Here is a 27773-nt window from a genome sequence, read left to right on the forward strand (position 1 = left end):
TTTCCCAAAATTTAACCAATTAAGAATTGTTTTTTTTCCATGTAGCAGTAATCACTCTGAGAGAAGGAAACCAAATTGCTGTGGGGGATGCTGTGCCCCAGGGACGCATTTTCTTCTCCTGAAGCCACAGGGTCAACATAAAGCCCCTATAAAATATTTTAAATAAAGGAGAAATTGAAGCGGAAGTTTTATTCTGACACTTCATGTCTGGTTTTTGCTTTCCTCCCACTGAGAAGCTAAGCAAGCCAGCAGTCTGGAGGATGTATTTAGAGGATAATGAAGCTTTACTATGATTTTTTTCCTTACCTCGGTTATACTTATAAGGAAACCAGTACCTGCCAGTGGCCTTTATGGGTTAGCCGATGATGCACTAGTAGCTGTTGTTGAACATGGCACTTAAAAATGCTCTATTGTGTGTATGTGTGGTGATTTGTTTGTTTTATAAAAAGGGAACTACAATTATAATATTTTCATCACTTGACTCTTGAGGAAGTCAGTTTCACATCCTAATTCAATAGGTGTCAAGCCATTGATTTGAATGCTGATGGTTTTATCTCTGTACGTAGTTGCTCTTGGAAATGGCAGGCATTTACAGCATGAAAATTGTCTGCTGAAATCCTTCTAGCTATAACATTTTGGGGAGGATTCTTCCTCAAGAGGTTGGGAGTGTCTTCACTGACCTTATGTGAGCATCACCCGTCTTCTCCCTCAGCATTTGTCCTGGCTGTCCTTTTCCTGCAGTAGATGCCTAATATATGTGGCATGTTCTTTAATTTTTAAGAATTTAAACCTTTCATTTTGAAATATTCATAGCTTCATCTACAGTTTTAAGAAATAATAGAGATCTTGTGTACCTTTCACCAATTCCCCCCAATGATAACAGCTTGCAAAACTAAAGTATACTGTCAAAACCAGTGCATTGACAGTGATACAGCCAAGATACAGAACAGTCCCAGCACCCCAAGGATCCTTCATGTTGCCTTTTCTAACAGTGCTCAACTCCTCCCCAATACCTGTCTCTTACCTCTGACAACCACAGGTCTGTTCTCCATTTCTATAATTTTGTCATTTTAAGAAAACTATCTAAATGGAATCAAAGAGGATGTGACCTTCAGGGGTTGGCTTTTTTCAATAGCATAATTCACTGACAATTCCTCCAAGTTGTTGGGTATATCAGTACTTTGTTCTTTTGCATTGCACAGCAGTGCTCCATGGTATGGATGACCTTCAGTTTGTTTAACCATTCACCAGTTGAAGGACATCTGGGTTGTTTCCGGCTTTGGGATATTGTGAATAAAGTTGTTATAAACATTCATGTGTACAGGTTTTTGTGTGAACATGTTTTCATTTTTCTGAGATAAATGATAGAAAGAGTGCAGCTGCTCTCTGCTACTATATGGGTCATATAGTAGTTGCATGTAGAGTTTTATAAAAACAAAACCAAACTGCCAGATTGTTTTCCAGACCAGTTGCACCGTTTTACATTCCTACCAGCAATTTATGAGGGATCCAGTTTTTCTGTATAGTAGCCAGCATTTGACATTGTCATTACTTTTTATTTTAGCCATTCAGTTAGGTGTGTAGTGATGTTTCATTGTGGTTTTAATTTGTAGTTCTCCAGTGGCTAAAGATATAGAACTTTTTTCCATGTGCTTATTTGCTGTTTATATGTTCTCTTCAGCAAAATGCCTGCTCATGCTTTTTGTCTGTTTTCTAATTGTTTTAGAAATTTTTACTGTTGAGTTTTGAGAGTTATTTATATAGCCTCATACTGATTATCTGTCAGATATGTGTTTTGCAAATATTTTCTCCCAGTCTATAGCTTGTCTTTTTATCTACCTAACAAGGTCTTTCATGGAGCAAATATTTTTCAATTTTGATGAAGTCCAGTTTCCCATCACGTATTTTTATGGATTGTAATTTTGGTCTTAATTCTAAGGACTCACTACTTAGCCTTAGATTCAGAAGATTTTTTCAAGTTTTTTTTTCCCTGAAAGGTTTATAGTTTTATGTTTTATATTAAATTCATGATCCAGTTTGTTTTCATAAAAGGTATAAGGTTTAGGTCAATGTTCTTTTCTTGTTCTTGTCTGTGGATATCTAATTGCTCAGCACTATTTGTTGAAAAGTCTATCTTTGCTCCATTGAATTGTTTGATTCTTTTGTCACGCATCACTTAAACATTTATCTATTAGTTATAATATCACAGTATATCTATTTCTGTGTTCTCTATTCTGTTCTACTGATCTATGTGGCTGTCCTTCTGCTAATATCACACTGTTTTGGTTACTATAACTATACAGTGGGTCTTAATATTGGGTAGAGTGATTCCTTCCTTTTTGGTTTTTTTTTTTTGTCAGGATTGTTTTGACTATTATAGGACCTGTGCCTTTCCATATGCATTTTAGAATAAGCTTCTCTATCTCTACAGAAAAACTTGCTGAGATTTAGATAGAAATTATATTAAATCTATAGATTAATCTGGGAAATATTGCCATCTTTCCTATGTTTAGTCTTGTCATCCATGAATACTCCATGTCTCTTCATTATTTAAATCTTCTTTGATTTCTTTTACCAGAATTTTATAAATTTCCATGCACAGATCCTGTACATATTTTAAGTTTATGCTTAAAAATTTCATTTTTTGGAGTGATTGTAAATGGTATCTAGTTTTTAATTTTGGTTTCCACATGTTCATTATTAATTTACAGAAATGCAGTTGATTTTTGTGTGTTGATCTTGTATCCAGCAACTTTACTGAACGCAGTTATTAGTTTCTAGGTGGTTTTTTCTTTTGTAGATTCCTTAGGATTTTCTACAAAGACAGTTATATCATCTGCATATAGGTGCATTTTAATAATTCCTTTTAAATTTTTATGTCTTTTTTTATTTTTCTTGCTTTATTGAAGTGTCTAGAACTTCAGATATCCCACTAAATAAGAGTGAAAGCGTATATCCTTGTTTTGCTCCTGATCTTAGAGGGAAAGCATTTAGTCTTTCAGAATTGGTAGCTTTAGATTTTTTTTTTTTAATATCTTCTTTTTATCAAGTTAAGGAAGTTCTGCTATATTTGGCCAATATATTTTGAAATGCAATTTTATATCGTTAAAAAGGGAACTAAACAGTGGAAAGTATTTTGTTATTGTGCCCATTTTGTTTTATGATCAATATGTAAAGAAAGCTATAGTTGGCAGAATTGTGAGATGATCCTCAAGATTTCCTTTCTCTGGAGTACACAACCTGTATAGTCCCTGGAACTGTGGATATGATGGGATATAACTCATGTGATATGAGGCATGATGTCATAATCCCCAGGACCATGGCTTTAAAGATTTGAGGGGTCTGTGTGACAAGTAATGTAAGATGTCCCTAGGAATGTTAAGGATACAGGGACTTCAGACCTGTATTTGTTGTGTTCAGGCCTGGGTGTACTGAGGAGAATGAGCCATGGTCTCTCCTTGCTGTTGAGGGACTCATGGCCCAGAGTTTCCTCCCAGATCCTCTCAGTATATGTAGTCCCCTCTAACAGTTGACACATTACATTTGTACTCAATAATCAGAATCACATCCTAGTAAGTAGTAAGCCATCTCCTTACATCCAACCTGGAATTATCTATTGGCCATCTACTGTGTGTTTGAGAAGATGCTGGGTCCAATGGGCCCATTCAAGGATGCATTTGATTCCATATATTTAAGACTAAGATGACATACAGGGAGGCCACTACCTATTGTTCATGTAGATGGAACTGTGATGCGAGGATCCTGAGGAGATGAGACGAGGGCTTGGAGTCAGCTTGATTTGCCCTGATTGAATTGTGTTCTCATCAACAAGTATCTCCTGCAGAGGCAAGCAAGCAGGAGAATTCAGAGTAAAAGAAGCCTCCTTTTTTCATTCTTCTTCTTTGAAGTTGCCTCGGCTGATTCTTGCTTTACAAGAAAGAAGGCCTATTTGAGAATACTGCCCTGATTTGTTGAATGGGAATGAATAGACCACGCTAACAGAGGTGGCCAAGTGGCATGGACAAATAGTTATGATTTTGTAGGACTTGCCAAATTATTTTGAGTGTTGTGGAATCAAAACAATAATAAAAATAATAAAATTAGAAAATGCTGAGCAAGCACAAACCAAAATAAGCAAGCAAGCCACGAAACTGGACTTTAAAACCCATAGGAACTTTATTAGGGAACAAGTTGAAATGAGCAACATTCAAGCACATTGTGGGGCAGGGTGGAGGTGGCAGGAATGGCTGTTGACAGCTCTGGAGTCACTAACACTCAGGTACTCCCTGGTGAACCCGGATTATAATCAACATAAATCTAAGTGACTGTCAGGGGCAAAGAAACCATGCTTAGAAAGTGTGGCCTGTCTTAAGGTCATTTTGGCTGACAGTAGTTGCCACCATAACTGCCAGCAGAGGGCCCCTCCCTGCTCTGGAGTTCTACTTTATTGCTATTTGGAGGTTATGGGGTACCAGCAACTAATTTTTCCAAGGGAGCAGAAGTACTTTCTATGCAGACCTTCCTTGGTTGCAATTTTAAAAAACTACTCTTCTGTTAATAATTCATATTTGCAGCAAAAAGTACAAAAAAAATAATAGGTTACCTGAAACCTCTAAGCCTAAAAAAAGCCCTGTCATGAATATTTTGATGCCTTTCCTTCTAGTCTTTTTTTCCCTAAGACTGCTCATTTAAAAATCCACACACAGTTAGTATTATATTGTATTTATCATTTACTAAGCTGCTTTTCTCCCTTAGGATTTCATGAATGTCTTTTACATTAAATCTTTCTACTTAGTGCTTAATGTCTGACCAGCATGTCAAAAACTGGATGCCTATTTATTATCCAATTTCTTTGCAACACATACACACACATTATAATTTACTTCACTCATTTCTTTGGAATGTGAGGGCACATATATGTATGTTTGTATATGTATGTTCTTGTGTTTATATATATCTATATATATATATATATGTATATACATACATGCATAATTTTTATTCTGATTTTTGTAAACAACACTGTGATGAACATGTTTATTATATCCTTAGAATAAACTCCTCTGGGCATATCCCTTATTATATCCTTAAAATAAATTCCTGAAGTAAAATTACTAGATCAAATGCTAATTCATCAGTTATACTGAATTTAAAGCAATTTAAAAGTTTTTCTGATATATTTAAAAAAGGTAAACTTTCTACAAAGATTGAAATAATTTCAGAACACGACCATTGGACAATAAAGTTGTAAAACTTGGATGCTCTGCCTCTTTTCAATCCAGCAGCTACTAGGCATAGGGATATTTATATTTAAATTTTAATTAATTGAGATTAAATAACATTAAAAATTCAGTTCCTCAGTTGTACCAGTCACATTTCCAGTGCTCTATAGCCATGTGTAGTTAGTGGCATGTGTACTGGAAAGTGCAGATTAGGACCTTGTCATCATAGCAGGAATGATGTTGCTCTAATATCTTCATGAGTTCCTTTATAATTGTGTTTGGAATTTAGCACATTCCATTGAAGATGAAAAATGTTACGTCTTTCTGAAAATGTAAGAAAATGGAAATTCAGCCCTTTGTCTTGCTTTCTCATCCTCTAATAGGCTGAAAACTAAGAGCTGCTGTTTAAACTAATGTCACTGTTAATGATTACAGGCCACTCTGTGCTTACTGTGTGCCAAGCATGTACTATTGTAACTCAGGTGTTCTTTACAAGGACCTCAGGAGGTACAGCTATTATCCATACTTTACAGAGAAAGACACTGATGTTACAGGGAGCTCAAGTACCTTACTCAGGGTCAGCATATGGCTGGATCCTGGTTGGGACCTAAGCCCTCTGGCTTCAGAGTCCACACAATTAGGTGCTCTCTATACTGCTTCTCAAGAATGCGAGACTCTGTTAGGGAAAAGACGAGTTCTTTGCTATGCTGAAGAACTGTGCACACTTAAAGAGAGAATACTTCTCAGTTGCTCAAGAAGCACCTACACCAAACATAAACAGAAGCACATCCACAACCTTTTTCTTGGGGAGGTTCCACTGAGCCAAATTCAACCTGGAATGAAGAGTGCTTAGGGGCCTTCTGGAGAAACGGTTATTCATCTGTACTCCAATGCGGAATCTGTTAAGTCGGAATGTATGTAGTTGACACATTTCTTCTCCACCCATCCTTTATTATGGTATAACACTGTTAATAAGCCTTGGAAGAGTAGGGAGAATAGGAGGAATTTAAAATGTAGTCAAAATCAAAGAGCTCAACCCAAAACACACTCATCTGATGAGGGTATTTGTTTGCATTTAAAGGATCAGAGGTGATACATTTAAGCAAATCTCCTAGATGTTTAAACTTCAGTGAGGAGAAAACAAATCCCAGACAGAACCTTGAGGGTGGCCAGGTCTAGGCAAAAACCAGTCTGGGGATTTTCATTTTCTACCTTTTCCAAAAGGTGTCACTCTAAGGCAGCAGTGGGGAGGTGGGAGGGAGGTGGAGATAGAAATGTCAGATAAGAGTAATTGGAAAAATAAGATTAGTAGTCTTCCTTTTAATAGATCCTTGGGTCCACAGCATCACTCCCTAAGAATTTGTTGCTGTTGAAGAGGGAGGGTTTCAGCATTTATCTTTACCTTCTGATCTTAGAGTGACCTTCTCTGTGCCCAGAGCAGAGCTGGGCCAAGTCCCAGCTATTCCCACAAGACCAATTCACATTCCACTTTCGCTGTAACCTGGGATACAGAGATTTCATTGGCTCTGTGTTCTGGTGCAAACTGAAAACTACTATCCTCTTGCACTCAGGATGTAGTGAAGACAGAAAATTAGGGTAGTTGATGACGGGAAAGGCAGAAGAGCCTGTGTATTTTTAAAATATGGTTTTAAAAGATGTTTAAAATTCCAAATCGTTAATACAAAATAGACGCTAACTCAATACTGACATATAATTTAAGAAAAAAAATTGTTTTATCAAAACATTTAAAGACCTCTTCTTGCCAAGTGAGCCTCTTGAAAAGTACTGAATGTTGCCACGTGTCAGGAAGAGACACACAGAACCAGGAGCGGGGCTCTTGGCAGATAACTGAGAGAGAAGCTGGTTTTCAAATATTTAGTTAAACAACACAAATGTATGTGTAAGTTTAAGTCGACACATGTTAATGATTTAAGGTCTTAAACAGAGTTTTTATTTTATTGTTTAAAGGCTCCACTGTTCACTTTAAAAGTTCCGACAGTTTCTCTAGAGCTGGGCATAAGCACTAGACTCTTTAGAAATTCATTTGATAGCTTTATTATTCTTAAAGTGTACAAAGTTATGAATTATTCAAATCCAGTTGAATAGTCCTAGTAACTTAACCATTTTATAAGACAGTTTTTATGACCTGCCATGTGGAATGACTAGTAAGATCAGGAATGGCACACAGTTACTTAGGGGTTTGTTTTGTTTCGTTTTAATTGGTGACGCCAAGTGGAGATCTAGCTTGAAGAAACCTTTCATTATTATGTTCTAGATATGTAACACCAAACCAATGCATATTTTAAAATGTAATCTTAGCTTTCTGGATATAGGATCAGAATTCCAGTTTTGCCATATTGTGGACTTTTGAAGAAATTTTTTTAAATGGAACATGTTGAGTTTTATAGAAGACTTCTGAGGTTGCTGTGAATTCTTCTGTTTTCATCAAGGTTGGCATTTTAGGAATAAAATACAAGACAAGTGCTTCTAAAATTAGCAAATGCTGTGTTGAATTGAGACACACGGGTTGCTTTCCTGCTGGACTTTTCAAAAGCATTTATTGGCTCATAATCATTGTAATTCTTCAAGTAACAATTCCTTAATGAACAGGACCACAGGGCATCCCAGCCAGGGTCCACCAGCACACTTTTCCCCCCTCCTCTTCAGCAGGCCAATCCCACTTGCCTTCTTCAGGGAGACAGGCCATGAGGCCTAGGGCAGGATTGGCTCTAGTTTAACTCTTGATCATCATTCAGTACTTTCTTTAATAGTTTTTTTAAAAATCACAATTGTAATGAAACAGTTGTCTGATTCAAGCTTGGCTGTCAAGGCAGTCAGCTTCTGAAGATGAGCCTATTGCTTGTGTCCAGCGAGGGCCTGGCACATAGCAGACTCCCAGTGAGGCGAGGTGATAGAATGAAGGAAGGAAGGACTGCAAGTTTCCTAGGTCCCAGGCAGAGCAGGTGGAATGCAGAGCAGGATTAAAAGTTGCTTGTTTCTATCCCAGCTCAAAGCTTGGGGCATTTTTATTGTGCCATCCTCAAACCTGCAGGTTCCTGGATGCTCTTGGTGGCTGCTGAGGTGGCAGTGAGCATAGGGGCTTTATCCGTTCAGGAGCTAAGTAACTGAGCCCTCTCGTCTCCATAGCAAAGAGAAGGTGCTTGAGGCAAACAGAGAGCAAGAACTTGAAGGGCGTTTGGTGGGGATGGCAAGGGGACCACTGATTTATGGGGTAGGAAAGTATCAAGTTCGGACCTACACTTCATCCATCATTGCACTAAGTGGGTCAAAGGAGGGTGTTTCAGAATCACATCTTTGCATTTCCCTTCCTCTCATTCCTCAGGTATTTATTGAGTGTGGATACTGGTTCTGTGTCGGGCTGAAGGGCCTTCTACAAAGAGGACGGAGACGTGGTCCTTGCCCTCTGGGGATTACAATCCAGTTGTAGCAAGTAAACATTCACATGAAATAGTTGTGCAGAAACATGAAGTAGTATTTGATTAGGTGCTAGAAAGTCAGGGAAGAACTGAAGGCACTTGAGTTGGGTGAAAGTAATGTGTCTAGAAACCCATACTAGGGACAATGGTAACTGTCACTCACTGGACACTTCCAGGGTGTCTGTCAGAGAGGGTTGGACGCTTTACATCATATTACCTCCCTTCATTCTCATGCCAATCCTGTGTGGTAGCTTCTGTCTCCTCCCTATTTTATCAGGGATGACCTGCAGGCTAAGAGAGAGGTCAGTAATGTCCAGGGTTCCCAGACAAGGCTGCACTTTGGCATCACTTTGGAATCATCTGCATCTTTAATAAAATACTGGTGTCTAAGTTCTGCTGTCAAACATTTTGATTTAGTTGGTAGAAGTGTGACCATGGCACCAAGATTTTAAAACATTTTCTAAAGGATTCAACTGTGCAACAAAGTTGAGGAAGCATTAGGTTAAGATTGGCCTAAGGTCACAGAGATCCTATTGGTGGAGCCAAAACTTGATCCAGGTCTGCCTCTTTTCAGAGCTCTAGTTTTTAATCACTGTGTCTGTGAAGGAGGCCAGGGCTCTGGCAGAGCCTTAAAAGATAGGCGATTTTGGTAATTGGAGAGGTTAGTATAGGGCAGTTTAGGGGTATGTGTGTGTGTGTGTGTGTGTGTGTGTGTATGCATGTTGAGGGTAGGTGATAGCAAAGGCAAGATCTTGAATTCAGTAATAAGCAAACATAAAATGGGTTGAATACTTACTAGGCACTGTATTAATAAGAGCTGTCACTTTTATGGCACCAAGTACTAGGCGTTGTTCTTAGAGCATCACACATGTGAACTCACTGAATCTTCACAAAAACCCTTTGAGTTAAGTTCACACATCACAAGTGAGAAACCTGAGGCTCAGAAAGCTTTTATAACTGACTCAGAATGACACAGGTAGTAAATGGTAGCCTAGCTCTTAAGTTCTGTTTGTAACCACTGTGCTGTGCTCTTTTCTAAGAATGTACTGTTTTCATATTTGCCAGTCCCTGCACCAAGAGCTTTACTTGCGTTTCTTTACTTAGTACTTGTAGTAACTGTTATGAGATGTACTATTATTATAGATGAGGAAACTCAGGCACTTTCCCAAGGTTCTTTAATTAATAAGTGATAAAGTAGTTATTATTAATATAGTCTGGTTTCATAATCTATGCTTTTAACCACTCTTGGTATTCCAAAATATTTAAAATTTAAAAAATTCAGATTAAATCATAAGTGGAATGCTACATATAAAACAAAAGTAGAACTACTCCCTTTGGGTGTGAGATGGTGGACAAGGCTCTCTGCTGATTCATACTTCTTCCTTTCCACTGATCTGTTTATCAGCCCCAGATGCCTTTGTGGAACCCCTGTTGCACTAGGGAACGCAGTTTGAAGACCACTACTGTGGGTAATCGGGAGCCCCTTGAGATGTTGGAACCAGGCCAGTGATATTTTTCACAAAATATTGGTGGTTTAGGCATGTTTTCCTGGCAGTAGGAAGATAAGTTGTAACAATAAATCCTGTGGGACATCTTTTAATTCTAGATCCACAGGGTCCACTTCAAAGATACACAGTTAAAACATCTGAAAAAAATCAAAAGGGAAGTCTAACCTTCAATTTGTGTCTTTGTAAAAGCATTGAAGGGGCCCCACGAATAACCCCTAGCAAGTTTTTCCCCTTCTCTTTTCCTCTTCTTCTCAGTTCTCTTATTGCACCCTTAAAACAAAACAAAACCTCTGTGTCCCCAGTCTTCAGGCTTATTATTCCCCTTTCCTTTCTCACTTTTATGTTCCACTTTTTATTATAACAGTCATTATAACCTGCCCTTCAAAGTCCTATACTTTTGCACTCAGTTGTGTAGGTTCACTTTGCTACCCATTTGCTAATTCCATTTCCTAAAATCTAGGCACAGACCTGGCTGAGAGATAAATAGAGACAAAACACACACCCATGCACACATACACAATTATTTTCAACCCTATCAGAAATGTGGGAGGGGAAGGGATCCAAGCTTGAAGCATCAAAAGTAATGATAGAAAGAGATAATGAGGCTGAGAAGTGTTTCCAAAATAGAGCTATAAGACACAATGATGAATAGAAAATAAACAGGACAGAGAGGGAAGAGACAAATATGATTCTGAGATTTTAAACGTGAGTGACTGATAAAAGGTCAGGGCATTGGACCAAATGGTGGATGAGTGAGGGAGTGGCATGTTGGGTGGGTATGGATGGGTGGTAAGGATTTGGTTTAGACAGGTATCCAAGGATTATGAGCTGGCTTTTGATCATCCTGAATTTAAAGTGATATTATGACACCCAAATGGAAATGATGGACAGGTGGTTGGGTATATGTGAAAGATGTCAAGTGAATAAAAGAAGATAAAGTTTCCAAAGGTACCAGAATAGAGGTGAGAACTGTGGAGACAAACCTCAGTCCTCCTCCTGAGGATCCACATGGATGAGGAAAATGTCTGTGGGACAGAGTCATTAGGGGAAGGTTCCAGTTATGCAGGGAGATGAAGAATTTGCAAAAGAAACAGGGGAAATAGGTTCCCAATCTAAGGAGAGCTTCCAAGGACCCAAGGGAAGGGTTGGCTTTTAGGAAAATGGGGAATGGATACAGTCCCACTCACCCATCAAACTGTGTTTCAGAGAGGTTATTTAATAACAAGGGAAACTTCCCAATGATACATTTATTGAAAATTGTTTAGAAAATTATATATAGCATCTCAATTATACACACACACATATAGAGAGAGAGATGGGGAAATTACAACAAAGTATTAAAAGTGTTTATCTGCATGTAGTAGGATTTTAGGTGATCATAACTAAAAAGAATATCATTATTTAATCGTAAATAAAAAGAAACATTAAAATTTTCGTATCTGTATCTTTTAGATTCTAGAGTGTACATTATCCTTATTATAAGAAAAAATTGTTATTTTATTGATATCAGTTAGATGGAAGATAAATGATGTGTAGGCTGTATCATCTCACTTAATGCCCACAAACATCTAATAGAATAAGCAGCATGATTTCCTGCTTCCAGATAAAGAAACTGAAGCTGAAAGAGATAAAGGTGTTTGTGTCAGACAAAACTGATGGAGCCACTGGTAGATTTTAAGGCACAAGCTACATATACATAGCCAGTTAAAATGTTACTTCAAATGAGGGGAAGAAGTTGGAAAACTGTTTAGCTGTACAAACTACACATTGAGAAAAGACATATGGCAAGGAGGAAGGTACCAGTGGCCTGTAAGAATATTTTCCATGGGATAGAAAAATAAAAAACACTTTCCTCTTGATGAGAGGGGACTGGTGGTAGGGAGATGGAGGCAGGTATAGAGCACTTGGTAAGAAGTGTGACAGTTGACCAGTCAAGACAGGCCAGGTCACACTGATGTAACAGCCCCTTATCTCCTGGTGTAGCACAATAAAGATGTGTACCTTGCTTATGTGATGTGGGTTGCCCTTGGACTTCATTATAGTCACTCAGGGATTGAGGCTGAAGGAGACATCATCTGAAACATGCTTCTGCAGTTACCATGGCAGGGAAAAGGGAAGGTTGGAGTTCACTGCTAGTATTTAAACTCTTTTCCCTTGAAATGACAATGATTTTATTAGCCAAAGCCTCACCCATCTTAAAGGAAGAGGAGAAGTATGGTCCTACCAAGTGCCTATAAAAAGGAGAACTAGAATATTGTGAGTCACCTTAATGACCATCACAGCAGGGAAAACATTTTTTGCTTTTTAATGCTCTTGCTTTGATAGGAAAAGAAACAGTTTGCAGAACTCTAGAACATTTAACACAGGAGGTACCATGGGCATCATCTAGAAAACTGAGGCTTCAAGAGTGAAGTGATTATTTGCACAAAGTTACAGATGGAAACAGTGGCTGTGTGAAGACTAGAACAGTATATCTGAGGCCAGTGCCCCAGGTGGTCCTCAGTGTGCAATCCCCACTGGCCAGGTGAATTAGGAGGAGTGGAAGGCGTTGGCCTGGGAAGCTACTTCAAGACTCTGCTTCCAAGGTGTGGAGAATAGTAGTCTCACCTCAAACTAGGAATTATTAATGTTGGAAGCCAACAGCATCTCTATTAGTAAAAACTCTGGATTATCTCTCTTGGGTGCCCAGGTTTTCTCCATGTGGTTATTGCTGAAATGACCAGGGTAGTCTAATAGTAATTACTCTAAAGTAAAATTGTTAAAATTGGGTTAATATAAAACTAGTTGGTGCCTGCCCTAAGCAGTCAGGTGGCAGGTAAACTAAGAACTTGGAAACCCAGTTGAGTGGCATACTGTGTCCATAGATTGCAGACAGGTCAGCTCAACTAATGAGAGAGATTTAGCAGGAGAGAATCCTGAACACTCTTATGCAGCTCTGGGATCAGTAATACACGGGATAAAGAACAATTTATGAAAGGAAACAGGGTCCTGAGGACATGGGCCATCCATATGGAGGGTCAAGCAGACTATCTAAGTTGACACTTGGAATGACCATAATACTGATTTTTTTTAACACTGATATCAAAATAGAGGGAAAAAGAAGGCAAAACAAAACAAAACACCAACCCTCACATCTGCTTCAGCTTCATGGTATTGCTTTGTAGAAGGGTTTCTAGTCATATTTATGATATTCTATGAACTTATATGAGAAACTGAAAAGTTTATGATTGCATTTTAGATTTTGTATATTTCTAAAGTTAAAGAATAATGCAATTTTTGCTACAATTAAACGTGTGCTTCTGTGACTTTCATAATTTAGCCTTTATATTCCTTGCTTTTTAAACCATTTTTGGTTTTGGCTTTTATTTACATTACATGGTCGTCAAGTTTCCTCTTTTTATCAGGGCAAAATGTAGGGTTTTATGAATCTTAAAAGCCTGTAATTTACTTTGGATGTGAACTATAATGCTTATTCTGAATAAATTCCATGTAAAACTGCAGAAATTGTGTAGAAAGTCTTTATGAATTGGAACTTAACATGTCATTGACACATTTTGAAGGGTGTTCTGTTGACTTTAGTGATAGATGATCCCATTCTGCCAAGTTCAGCTGGAAGGGGTGACTTAGAAACCCAAACATCAACTTTGGAATCTAGAAACTTCCTGAAACCATGATTTTAAATCAGCATGCATCTATGTAAGGGATGGCATTTCACCAGCTTGCTCCACGGAAGTCTCTGGAACAGAACCATAAACACCAGCCCTCTTTGTTGTGTGTTGGCTTTTAAAAGCCTCCAATGGTTTGGGGGAGGATAAGGCCTTGCCTTGGGGCTCCCTGGTCCAATTTTTTGGGACCTGGCTGAAAACCCTGGATATTTGATAGTCTGGCTTATTTCTATGGTGTATTAGCACCCTATAAAAGTTACATGTCATTTATTTCAAGTTTAGAACCCTCTCAAACTTCAGGGGCAAACCAAACTTGAACCTTTTGTGGCTAGAATTCTGTTTACCTTTGGCCAAACCTTACTTCCTGAATGTGAAAAAGGGAGGTGAGGTGAGGGGGGGCCCCTGAGGCCCCTTGGACATCAAATCGCTTTTGCCAAACAAGGCTTTGATAGGTTAAAATACGAATGAATCTGAAACACGTAGAGTAACTTCCTGTCAGAATACTCTGGGGCCTACACACAAAAGTATATTGTGCCGGGCAAAATGCATTTTGAGTGTTGCCTTCGGCCAACTGTGAAGGCAGTATCTGAGATTTTTGCCAAACACAGGTTGAAATTGGGTCAAGCCACTTTTCTCCACTTCTAATAAATATATTAGTTTCTATAAAAGTTATTGACAATACAATTGAATGAAGACCTTGGAGAGATTTGGACATTTCTTGTATTTGAAATATTTATTTTTAACCAGTGACAAAGAAAGAATGGATGCCAAGATGCAATGCCCATTCAAGGATGACTATGATTCCTTTGTGTCTACTGTCAGAACACAGGCTAGCAAGGAACACCTTGTGCTTGAATGGAGGAGAAATAACACACTGAATTCCATGTGCCTTTCAGATAGAGGAACTGATGAATGCACTGGAGAAGACTAGACAGGAACTGGATGCCACCAAGGCACGCCTTGCCTCCACGCAGCAATCCCTGGCTGAAAAAGAAGCACACTTGGCCAACCTTCGGATAGAAAGGAGAAAACAGCTGGAGGAGATTCTGGAGATGAAGTGAGTACCAAGTTTTGCTTTTCTTGTCTCTCTTTTTCTAAATTCTCTTTAGAGATGGGAAAGGGAAGGCTAGAGAAGAGGAAGAAAGAGCTTGGAGAAAGAATAATTTAGCACTTGACTAATCGTTTCCGTGACTATGCTTATGTTTTTACATTATAGCTTCTGTGTTCCAATTTGCACATTTTTCACATCTGTTATTTTAAAAAAAAATCCAGCATTAGGTTTTGTGCCTCTGTGTTTTGCGGACGGCACTAATATTCTTAGATCTATCTAAAGGTCTGAACTGGCCAAGAGACAGAGGCCTTGTTAAGCACAATGGTAATTTAAGTCCTGCTCAGAGTTAAGTGGAAACTTTCCCGAGGAGGTATTTCCTCATTGTGACTATAACTTTGCTAATTATATTCTTTGCACTTGTGTACAATACCTGACTTGTGTTGGCTTTCATAGTCTCAAGGTTGGCACCTCTTTGTTTAGAAAACAGGACTCTGATTTGCTGGGCTGATAAAAACAGGCTTGGAAACCCCTCTGCATTTTCCCCACAACACCACCGCCCCTCCCCCTGCCCCTCTGCCCCCCCGCCCCCTGCCCCTGCCTCATTGAGGAGGTAAGGGCTAGCAGGAGACTGGAACAAAAGTCTTTCTTTGATTTAATCAAAGTGAGACTTTAAAAAAAATGAGGCTGCATGTCAGGCAGTGGTCATTCCTGTAGGGTTATGACACACCCATCTCCACCTAGCTGTTGCCTTGTTCTCACAATGAAATAATACTGCTGTGGAAGAACATAGGAAAAATAATTGCTCAAATACTTTAGAAATAATCGATTGCTACAGATCTGTTTCTTAAAAAAGCAGGCAAGAAGCATCATCTCTCTCTCTGCAAGTTTTAAAATGAAATAATCACTAAGATATAATTTAAATTCAATCCCTTTCCACAATAAGGGGAAATGTTCATAATTATGGCATAGTAAGTCTGTAACACAGACTTTGAAATTGGTGGCTAGGTATGGGAGAATAACCTTATCCTGACCCTGCAAGTCTTACACATGGTTAACATTAAACCCAGAAAGCTTAGATCATGGAAAATATGGAATGAAATATTTTGAAGGATTTAATAATGAGGACAAAACTTTTATTCCTCGTCAACTACCTCAGTTTCTCCAAGACCAAAGAATAGTAATTTTTTTCCACATATAAACTCTGATTTTTCCTAATAAAAGATGGTATAATAAAAACAGATATTATTATTCTCAAGTTAGAAGTGAGGGAACTGAGACTCAGAGAGATTTCAAGTAATATGCTTAAGGCCATCTCGCCAGGACCAAAACCAAAATCTTCTACTCAGGCTCCCTTTCTACTACCCATTTTCTCATGGAGCTTAGGTGAACTCCGCCAAGCCCAGAACTTTTGTCTATTTGAGTCACTGCGGTAATCATACTGCTTAGAACAGTGCCTGCATATGTAGGTGCTCAATAACTGTTTGCTAAAGGGGTGAATAGAGTGAATGCTGGAGATTGGATTTTATGTAGCCTAAAAGAAAATTATCTCAAGCATTCATAACACGATCACCTTGAGCAACAATTTCTTTGCAATGTGGGTACATTGATTCTGTCAGCCTTTATTCCTTCCCATTTGCTTCTCCCTTCTTGTGTGTTGTTATGTGTCAGATTCAGCCTAGTTTCTCTCATTGTCCTCCAGCTGTTCCCAAGTTAACTCTACATCTCCTGGAGTGATTTATTATGCCATTATAAGGAAACTTTCATTATTTCCTGTTTATAAAAAGAGTACATACTTTCAACGTTTTGAAAGAAGAAGTAATGGTGAAGCATGGTGTTTGGGAGTCATCAGAGCTGGGTTGAAATCCTGTTGCTTCCACTTGGTGGCTGTATGACTTGGGGGAAATGACTTTAACATTGCCGACCCTCCAGTTTCCTCCTATAATGACTTTCGTGGGGTAGTTCTGAGGAGAGGCACTCAGAGGAGGGCTTGGCATACGGAAAATGATACATGTGTGTAAATGGCACTAATGGCCAATGAAAATATGTCATTTGTTTAGTATACTTTGTGAAGAGGATCATTTATCTAAAATTTGGGTTTATTTTTCTAAAACATATAAACCTTTTCCGTGTGTATGTTTTCCCACTTAATTTCATGATTTCAGATAGCACCTAACTTAGACCTGTTTTGGTGAATTGCCACATTATTGCTGAAGTGCTTAATCTGCTGCCACTGCAAAATAAATATGAAATTCCCCTGTTAATTCCTTTGATAAAAGTAACAAAGCCCTGCTTCATTAAGCCCAATATGGACCTCATTCACTATTTAACTGGCCCAGAAACCTCACTTACGGGCTTCTTCCTGGGACAATGGGGACACAGGTACCAGGCAATTATGTTGACTGAGAACCCCAACTAGATTTATCAGCCTCTTGGGCTTTTCAAGTCAACCAAATGGTTTGGTCAATCTTGATTTTGAAGCTGAGTTGACATATTAGTTACTTGATGTTAACCAAGTCAGTGTAGGTTAGTGGGAGCAGTCAGCAGGATATATCATTATCAGTATTTACTATCACTCTGTGCCGAGCATTGCTGGTTTAATGCAACTAGCAGGCACTATAGGCAAATCTACCCAATTTCCTAACCCTGGTAGCAAGGGAGAGATTGTGTGGTGTTAGAGGAAAGAGGAGTGGGGCCGTGAGTCAAGAGAAAGATGTGGTTTGTCAACTCATCCATAACATTAAAGGAGATAATTTTCTGATTGCCTCAGTTTTCTCTTCAGTAACCTGGAGGTGATAATACCTGCCCTGCCTACTCTACAGAATTGTCTTAGGGAAAGGACTTTTTTTTTTTCAAGTACTGAACTAAAATTAATATAAACTAGCATATGTGAAAGTGCTTTGAAACATAAAAAGGGATTTTGAAATGAGAGGCGGTGTCTGTTAAATTTGTTGCAAAATCAAATGGCACAGAGTGTTAGTACTGAATTGGAAAGCAGCTGGGTCTAACCTTCCAGCCTACGTAAGCCAGAGTCCGGTCCCCATAATTACTAATAAAGAATCCTCTAGGCCCTGCCCTGGTGAACACCATTTCCATTGGAAGTCATGGGCTCATAAGGTGGTGGTTCATATTCCATGGCTCTTGCAGGTAGCTCATTCATCCCTGTATGGAACTGAAATGGCTTTCCATGTAATCTTCCCACTTGTCTTGGTTTTTGTTTCAGAGCTACACACATTTCGCATGAGCCCCACCCAAAGAACAGACAGCCTTTTAGATATTTGTTTGGGCAATAGTGTTCATTTTAGAAAAAAAAATATAAGGAATAAAATTAAAAAACAAAATCACCTGTAATCTTACCATGTGGAGATGGATGCTTATAGCATTTTGGTGTATACTTTTACAAATGCTCTTTATTTTTTAAGAAAATTAGATTGTACTTTCATGTTTTGTAAAACCTCCATTTAAGAAATGAAAGGATGAGTTAGTACAAGAATTCATAAATGTTTGTTGAGCACCAACTTTGTGGTGGGTACTGTTCTATGTGAGCAAACAGAAATGCCTGCACTTTTTGAGCTTGAATTTAAGTAAAATGAGTGAAGGAAATGAACAAAAAAATAAATAAATAGGTAGATGAATAAAGTAGCTTCTTATGGAACCAGAGAAGTTTGGAATCCCACTTTAAAGCTGTTTCCATTGGTAAGGACCTCTCATGATTATTTGGGGTAAAGAGGGACATGCTGTGTACCACCCTAAAGTCTGAGAACTCTTTTAGAAACTGAGACCAAAGGAGAGCCTTTGACTCTACCTTGTGTAGAATGCTTTCCCCCAGTACTTCCTTTTTCAGTTTGATCTTCATTGGTTTGTGTTCTGTCAGTCATTATTCCCACACTGGAAGAAACTAAGAATTCCCAACCATACATTTTTATGGAAGAACATAATATTGTCTTTCCTTGTGTATAATATTATTCTTTTTACTTAAAAAATATCTAAAAGCTCTTACTAAAACATTTCATAATGGTTTGTCTTTGTTACGTTTGCTTCTATTTAAAAGGGATTTTATTAAAATAATATTAAGAACATCATTCTATATGTTTGGTTTTATTAGTGCTGGTTAATGAGCTTGCATTCCAGTAACCAGAGCTCAATTATTTAACTTGAGGTTGGTGAATTTGATATCTGTGGCTAAAAGGAATTGAAGGCCATGAGATAGAGTACTTAAAATCTATCTGTGTGCATTTGCTCAGATGATTTAAACTAGCATAGGAATTTAATAGGCAGACAGGCAGGCTAACTGATCTGTTCCATTTAGTATTAAATACTGAATGAGTAAGAGACATGAGAGCTGGTTATAAGTTACATACTTTTAAGTGTGTATTTTGGATTTTTTTGTGGTGATTTCTTATACCTATGTAAAGATTTTAAGGGGACCTCTATGCTTTAACTCATCTGGTGACATTGTGAGATCCATCTTAATTTACTGGGTATTGTTGCATTTTAGACATCTTCCCCAGATAGCCTCAAAAGCCTTTGTATACACTGGGCTATTTTAGGAAGTTTACAGTGAGGTAAGACAGCAGCTTATTCCAAGGCATTATCCTGTTGGCCTCTTTGATCTAGGATCCTTTCTGAGAGAGCCACTCTATTAGGTAAGTACACTTCAAAGAAGACGCAGGGTGCAGAAAATGATAAAATCAATTTATTCTTTACTTCATGCCAACATGAGAAAAGACAAATCACATTTCTTTAGGAAGGAATCCTAAGTGCCTGGCAATTTGGACAGGATAAATGGAGCCTGGGAGAGGAGTTTTGAAGGCAAATGTTACTTAAAATTGATAAACTCATTTGCGAGAGATGTTATGGGGATTGAATGAAATTATGCATTTACGAGAAAGTGATTTTTAAGCCGTAAAAAGCCATATATGTATAATGTTATGTGATATATTAATATAAATTAGGTAAACCCGTTACAGTTAGCATACACTGATCCTATCTTCAAATTCCAATTGGCCTTATGCTTTCAACAGTTTTTTTGGTGGGGTGAGGAAGCTGCACTGCAATTTTTTCTCTAACCAATGGTTTGTTTAGAAAAACCTTGGCATGTTCAATTTTTAAAAAATTAAATACTACGGTGATGTGTCTTGGAATGTCCCAGTCTGTTTTTATTTTCCTCCTGCTCTATTCTAAAAGTAAACTGAGTCAGCTAGAACACTAGCAAAGCTTGTCACAGCTTTCTAAGTTACCTGCAGTGATTGAGGACAGGTGGTAGAGAGAAGAACTGCTTATTCAATTGTGATTTGAGCTGCAGGCAGTCAAGTTGGTTACCACTCATGATTTCTGTTTCTTGTAACCCTGAAGTTGGTGGCTTAGAGCCTTTAGTGGAAGAGAAAAGGCTTGCTGTACATAAAGCTTATAGTGGGTAAGCAAAACCTAACTGCAAAGAAAATAACCTTAGAATAGTAGAATGGTCTAATTAGCTTCAATGCAAGGAACAGAAAACCCCACATTCCAGCGCTCATTCAAGTAGCTATGTAGTCACTGGGGACCCAAACACCTTCTGTCTTGATACTTTGCCATTTTCTGCATATGATGGGTGTCCATCTCATGATGTGAGGTTTTTGCCTCAGCTCCAACTATCCTAAGGGGCATCTACTGCATGCAAAGACTTCTACACCTTAGACATTGATCTCAGTGCTGTTCTAAGTGAACAGAAAGGACAAAAATCCCTCCATTCTACGTAGGTGCAAGAACCAGTGCAGGGAAGGGGCCCACTGATCAGTGTTTAAGTCATATGGTCACACTTAGATGGAAGGCAGGCAGGGAAATGCAGCCTTTAGCTGGGAGGCTCTATGCCCAGCTAATACTTAGTGAACTCAGAACCAAGGAAGGAAAGGGGTAAAGGGGTATTGGAGGCAACTAGCAGTCTTTGCTGAAATAAAGTATGAAAAAAATGTGTCAACTGGTATGTTATCTCACTGATTATTTTAAAAAAAACTTTGCAACTACACCTTTAGAGGTAGTATTTCTAACAGGTATTTACTTGTATGCATACGTGTCCAGTATATATCTGAGTTCATTTCTGGATAACAGGGTTGGTAAATTAGGTAAGGTCATGTGATGAGTGAACAAGTTGAGGGATCCCTGAAAAATCTTCTCATGGTTGGGATAACTGATGGGTGAGGGACATTAGAGAAGGCCAAGAAGCGGATTCTTCCTTTAACTGTTAAAGGGATGACATGAAAGGAAAGGAGTGGACTTGATTTATGCTCCTTCAGAAGATTGTACTAGATAGAGCTCAGGTGTAGAATTTAAGAGGAGGAAGTCCTTCCTTCAGTGCTTAGTAAAGCTTTGTAGCAGTTGGAACTCTGTAGTCTTTTGAGATATGTCACCAAATTGGGGGGGGGGGGAATTACCTGTTCTAGGTGCTGTAGAGAGAATTCCCATTCCCCAGGGAGGGGACAGAGGGGTGGTCTTCACAATTCCAATTTCAATGTGGAATTCTAACAATAATTCTAAATAAATGAATGATCTGGAACATGAGAAATATTTAGGAGATACTGGAATCTTCTTTGTTTTCTTCCCTTGAGGATCTTTATTTGAATGCAGAAACTTTTGCCAAAAGCTAAAAATGACTGCTTGGTTTAGGACACTGTCTTCTGTAATAGGGCCACAATAGAGTTTCCCTATACTTTTGTATATTGCATTTATTTTTCATAAAACTCTCTAGATGTGAAATATATGAGCCAAGCAGAGACATATTTCACAAATCATTACAGAGAAAGAATTAGTGGTTAAATTGCTTGTCAGGTAGAATCAAGAACCCTTCACTCTCCCTGCCCTAAGGAATGTACTGTCTCTGATTAAAATGCCTTCAAAGAATTAAACTAGTCCAGGCATATATACTATTCAGTGTATGCAGACTCTGTTCAGTGGTAATATTAATCCCATTTCCCAATTCTTAAGTGCTTATTAAATGTCAGGCTGTGGCTAGGTACTTCACCCACATACTGCTGCTACCTCCTGTGAGATGGGGACTGTTATTGCCCCCATTGTTTAGATGCAGAGACTGAGGCTCAGACAGCTGGAACTCAAATACAGGTCTGTTTGACACTACAGTCCATGAGCTTAACCACTGACAGACTGCCTCACACTGTCTCCTAGTGAAGAACCTGGGTTGTCATCGTAAGAGTTTTAAGTCTGGGAATAGTGGGACCAGTTTTGATTAAATCGTAGAAGGCAACGGGCAGGTAGGTGCTTCCTCCAACTTGTGTTGGGAAGCAGGACAGCAGGCTGGAGTAATGGCGGGAGGGAGGAGGCAGAGATAGAGCTATTTGAAGGAAGCCTTTGAAGTCAGCTTCCTTATCTTAAAACAAAATAAGGGACACACTGTCTTTTGGTGAAAAACATGCTCTGTATATATAGTTTTAATAGTGAAAAATGTCAGTCATAGGAATCCCTTGGCCTGGTGGTTTTTAATAGAAATACAAACATTTTCTGAGCTAGAGCCATATAATCTTTCAGCTTAAATAATCATAATCAGCACTTAAATAATCTAAATGCTTATGAATTGTAGAGCTTAAATTATTCCAAGCACCATACTTCATGTTATCTCCATCCTCATAGCAGCAGCTCCATGGGTGCCAGGGAAGGTCAACCATTAAAAAAAAGAAAGAGAAATGTGCAGGCCTTCTAACTTCCTGAAGCATGGCAAGTCAAAGGAGGCAGTTGTGATCCCTTCCAATCCAAGATCAACTTCCTGTTGGAGGAATTTTGTTAAGTACTTGATCTAAGACTGTGGTGGGTACTGCTGGGTTTAGCCCCAGGAGGCAAGGGAGAAGCCAAGGGGTAGTCTATACAGCCAGTTCACATATCAGGTCCTGAAACAAAAGTTCTCTGGTGCAGTGAGGAGGGCTCTCAGCCCTTAAGTTCATATCCTGAATCTGCCACTTAGAGCTGAGTGATCCAAGGCCAACCTTCCCCAGTCTCTCCAATTGCAAACAGAGCTCTGGACTCAGATGACCATGTTGATACTTTCTGATTCTCTAAAGCAATGGTTCTTACTCTGGAGGTAATTTTGCCAAATCTTGGCAAAGTCTGGAGACATTTTTGGTTGTCACAACTGGAGCGGAAATTCTACTGGCATCTAGCGGGTGGAGACCAGGGAAGCTACTAAGCACCTTACAATGCTCAGGACAGCCTCTCCAACAACGAAGAATGATCCAAGCCCAAATGCTAAGAGTACCGGGGTGGGAAACCCACAGCTAGACTTTCTTTTTTAGACTGGTATTTATGAAATGAGGGAAAAGAGAAAAGCTTAGTAGGGTCTCATCTCTGATTGAATTTAACTTATTTTTAAAGGGGACTCATGCAGGATGTGATGTGTCTTCCCCCTTCAGACTGTGATCTTGGCCCAGAGGGCCTGGTAGACCGGGGACTTCATGTTTTGTGTGACTTTGATCTGTTGACTCTGGCTAGCTTTCTTGGTACGATAGACCAGCTCAGCATGTAGTTCCCCAATGGAATGGCACAAATCTCAGATCCAAGTCCCCCAGAGACTGTGTATAAATTCTGGCTAAGATACAAAAGATCTAATCCATCAGTGCCTACTGCTCAGCAGACCATGCAGTCCTCTCCAGCTCCAGTATTCCATCATTTTTTAACCTTTGGCTCTCTCGAGTTCTAGGTTTGCCCAACTATATGTGTATGAAATTGGCCAGTCCTCCAGCCTGTAAACTGATGCCCCTTTTACTCTCTTTCCACCTTTGTTCCTTCTTTCATCACATCCTTCCAGATAGTTAGGTATTTTCCTAGGAACCACTTTTTGCAGTGGTCATTTAGAGCAAAAAAGGATAGAAGAAAAATGAGGACACTGCAAAGGTGGGAGAATGTGTTCCAGAGCAGGGACATCATTAGGAAATGGATTGTGGCCCAGACCAGCTGCCTGCCAGTACTGTGAAGGGCAGGACTAGGGTCAGATCCCAACTTTTAGGGTTCCTCTGCCTCCCTGTGGTATCATCTTTGCATAGGTTAAATGTATGGCAAATATAATCAGGGGAAGCCTCAACCCTGAGGATGTAGAGGGTGAACATCGAGATCTGCGTCCTCATTGACAGAGGGCATGACAAAAGGCTCCAAGTGAGTGAAGACTTAGCAGGGTTACAGGACGAGGTATAATATGGAAGTAAGGAAGGCTTTGAATGTTCTTGGTCCCTGAAAAGCACTTGATTAAAATTTGATGAAAGAATGAATGAATGCTTATGAAAATTATACTCTGCCTCCTGCTAGCTGCCTCTTTCTCTTCCCCCTACCTTATCCACTCCTGCTGTCTCTTCTACCCAATCTCCTTTTTTCTTCTTTCTCTCTTCCTTCTTCCTTCCTTACTTTCTTCTTTACTTTTTCTCATATTTCTCTCCTCTTCTTTCTTTTCTCTCTCTTTCCTATGACTGATATGGTGTCCTATGAAGTGATGAGGGTCAAAATATTTTCTGTATTTTTTCAACATAATGGTTATCTTGCTAGACTGTAATTTTGACTATTGGGCAGGAGGCAGACCAAGCACCTGGAAAGGAGAGAGAGAGAGAGAGAGAGAGAGAGAGAGAGAGAGTGTGTGTGTGTGTGTGTGTGTGTGTGTGTGTGTGTATTTGTGTGTGTGTGTGCATGCACATGCATGTCTAGGGGCAGAGAAGGGGCAGGCTCTGGCAATCTGGCAGGAGAATGAGATGTTGAGGGGAGATCACTCATTTCCTCGGGAGCAAAGCAATTGAAAACTACAGCCTGAAGCCAAGCCACCAGTCAAGAACAGCCAAAATCTTTTGTTTTCCAGTCATGGAATTTGGGAACCTATGTATGGATTGTAAAAATTGAAATGCAGTGTTTGACCTGATCTTTAGGTTAAACCAATATCCCTAGGATCTTAATTTGAACCTGCAGGAGGCTGTGGCCAACTTGAGAATCTGTTATTAACTCACACCCAACGCTTTGCTTACTTGAAGAGATTTGTGGAGTACACTGCAGGTAGTGCCAGCATGTAGTTATGATGAAAGTTAAATTGTCTTTCTGTTCTGTTTTGAAAGTGGTGTTTGTGTGTTCACATCATGAGCCCTGATCTTGGAGCTTCTTTCTCTTCCTGGCTCTATCTCTGGAAGTTTCCTTGGAAAACTTTTCCTTCTGTGCATCTCTAAGACTTCTGTCAGCTAAGGCTTTATTCTAAGGCAATATGGGGTTGGGTAGACCCAGTGGTTATGCTCTGCTCTCTCCTACTCCTGCCATTTTTAAGGAGGGGAGACTGTGCCATGGGAAGCTGCCCACTGTAGGATAAAATCGATGGGGTTCCCTGACTGGCTAACTTCTGGTTGGGTCCAGGGCTGGTAGGAGGCACTGCAAGAGATGAGAGGCTAGAGAATTTCCTCCCTGTTTCCTTCTTGCTTTGGGGCCACGTCTCTGGCAGCAGGGACTTCTCTCCATGTCTATAGTTCTCTCTCAGCAGTGCCCCATGCTTAGCTCCCACTGGAATTGTTATTAACTCATGTCTCCTCTTGTCCCTTCAGCCCAAGGTGCAATAATGGCTACCCTCTGTTGCCAGTTTCTGGGTTCTGTAACACATTTTATTTGCTTTATTAAAGCTGCCCACCTCTCCTCTGTGGTCCTTTCATTGAAATCTCATCATTGGGCCCATCTGTGGTGAATTCTATTTCCGGCCAGACCCAGACCAGTAGAGTGGGGAAGGCCGTGATGCTGTGGTCACATGTGTGAGATTTGTTAGGATAATTTGAGAAGGCGTTGTTAGAAAATGTTTACATTTCCCATAGTAAGTAATTTTGGAAAAAGAAGCAGATTGCTTGATGCTGTAGTCAAAACATTAAAACAAAACTGCCATTCTGTGGTTTTCTAAAAACAATTGGTTGTCAAATGACCCTTGAACACGAGTGACTGCTGCTGCCCTGACCCCAGAAAGACGTAAAGCTGATGTTCTCAGAGTCAGCCTCAGTCTTAGGACTAGTGAAAACAGCCCCCTGCTCTCACCATACATAATGAAGAAAAAATTCCTTTTTCATTCTTTAGGCTTGGGGAAGTTGGTTTGACTGAACAAGGAAGAGATTCTTGGGACTGAAGGAAAGAACATTCTAGAGGTCCTGGGCTTGAGTACAAGTCAGCTACCTCTAGGCCATGGATGGCATCTTCTCAGCTAAGCTCAGAGCATTTGGGGCTCCTATAAAGCTAAAGGCATTACAGCTTTGATCAACAACTGCTGTAATGCAGCACTGTGGCCTGAGGTACAAGCTCATTGATCAAGTCATTTGTTCAGTCATTGACTCACTCACTCTTTCATAAAACAAATCATCTAGGAAGTCAGAGTTAGTTATTGAGAGAATGGATGAACAATCTAATGTCCAATTACAGGATTAGAAATCTGAATGTAGAATTACAGCTGGGATAAGTGTGGGAAAAAAGGAAAGTTTTGTGGAACCATGAGAGCATCCTGAAGGTAGTAGAAGGGCTGCCTGAGGATAAGCCATGATATGTTGGGTGAGTGGGAGTTAATTAAATGAAGAGGCAGGGTTGGTGAGTGGAGTCAGGTTGGGGAGCACCTTCCAAGAGGAGGTGACTGCCTTTGCAAAGGCCCTGTGGCAGAAGGGACCAACATACCTTCCATTAACTTGCAGGAGGCCTGTGTGGCTGGAGCACAAAAACCAAGGGGAAAAGCAGGATTGGTTGAGGCTGGAGGGGTGCCAGAGGCCAGACCACCCAGGACCTTGGGGGCCATGGTCAGATTGTTGATATTTGTCCAAATAAGAGGAACCCATTGAGGGGAAGTGACATGATCAGATTATCATTTGAAAATTATAAAAAGCAATTACAGTATAGTTATCATGTGCCAGAAATGTTTGAAGAGCTTTGTAAACATCAACTTAGTATCTTCACAACACACTCTAAGAAAAGTACTGTTGTCATCTTCATTTTACCTTTGAGAAAGCAGAGGCACAAAGAGGTTATATAACTAGCCCAGGGTCATGTAGCAAAGATGGGATTTGAACTCCTCAGGATTGTCATGTAGTCTGGCCACATGCTTGACCAGTACATTGTACCAAGGCTTTTGTGCAGAGAATAGATTTGGATGCGGACATAACAGTTTGAAAGCTGGTGCAATCTTCCAGATGGGGAGAGCTTGTCCTAGGTTGGTGACAGTGGAGATGGAGAGAAGTGGAAGATTTAAAGAGACATGTGGGGAACTGAATTTACAGGACTGTGTTTAGATTGTTTATAGGAGTGGCAGAGATGGGTGCCCCTCTCTTCTCTTCCTGCCAGCTCTGTGTTTTGCTCCCCTGAGCACGTTCATCCCTCCATGCATGGGGGCTGTGAGGGAATTGTGGCAACCACTGGTCTACCCCAGGGGTTCTCAACAGCACTCTACAGCACTGGGCTGGATAATTCTTTGTTTCAGGGTTGTCCTATGTTTAGTGGCATTCCTGACGTTTACCTACTAGATGTCAGGAAAAGTCCCCATCCTCTACTTGTGACAATCAAAAATGTCTCCAGACATTGCTAGAAGACAGAATCACCCTTGATTAAGAAGTACTGGTCCACTCCTAGCCTGCATATATTTAGTTTTTCTCCTTGAACCAGCAGCCCACCTCCTTCCTGGAATACTACGGGCCTTGAGCCAGCTGTGTTAGTGGCTGTAGAAGAGTTTTAACACTGGCCCATGCCCAACACACAGACCTTCTCCCATCTGGAGGCAGGCAGCCCCAGACCAGGTAGATTCAGAAAGCTTAGAAATGAGCCTTCTCCACTATTTAACAGTGTCATGCAACTTTAGTATTTAGTGAGGTAGCCTATACACTTGGCTATAATTCAAGGTGATTTTTTTTCTTTGGGGACATAGATTCTTTAGTTCT

The 27773-nt window shown here is 39.7% G+C and overlaps 1 protein-coding gene across 3 annotated transcripts in view; it reads left to right on the top strand.

Annotated features, from left to right (window-relative positions):
* ERC2 (ELKS/RAB6-interacting/CAST family member 2) overlaps positions 1 to 27773 on the top strand; it is an 875964-nt gene that overhangs the window by 509301 nt on the left and 338890 nt on the right. For all 3 annotated transcript variants that reach the window (XR_012499973.1, XR_012499974.1, XM_074344641.1), the window contains exon 13: positions 14729 to 14889. Coding sequence is in view for 1 of the 3 variants with exons in the window: in XM_074344641.1 (XP_074200742.1) it covers positions 14729 to 14889 (161 nt within the window). In the remaining 2 variants the exon portion in view is untranslated. The remainder of the gene's footprint in view (positions 1 to 14728; positions 14890 to 27773) is intronic.

This window comes from Camelus bactrianus, chromosome 17, assembly GCF_048773025.1.
Source record: "Camelus bactrianus isolate YW-2024 breed Bactrian camel chromosome 17, ASM4877302v1, whole genome shotgun sequence".
NCBI lineage: Eukaryota > Metazoa > Chordata > Mammalia > Artiodactyla > Camelidae > Camelus > Camelus bactrianus.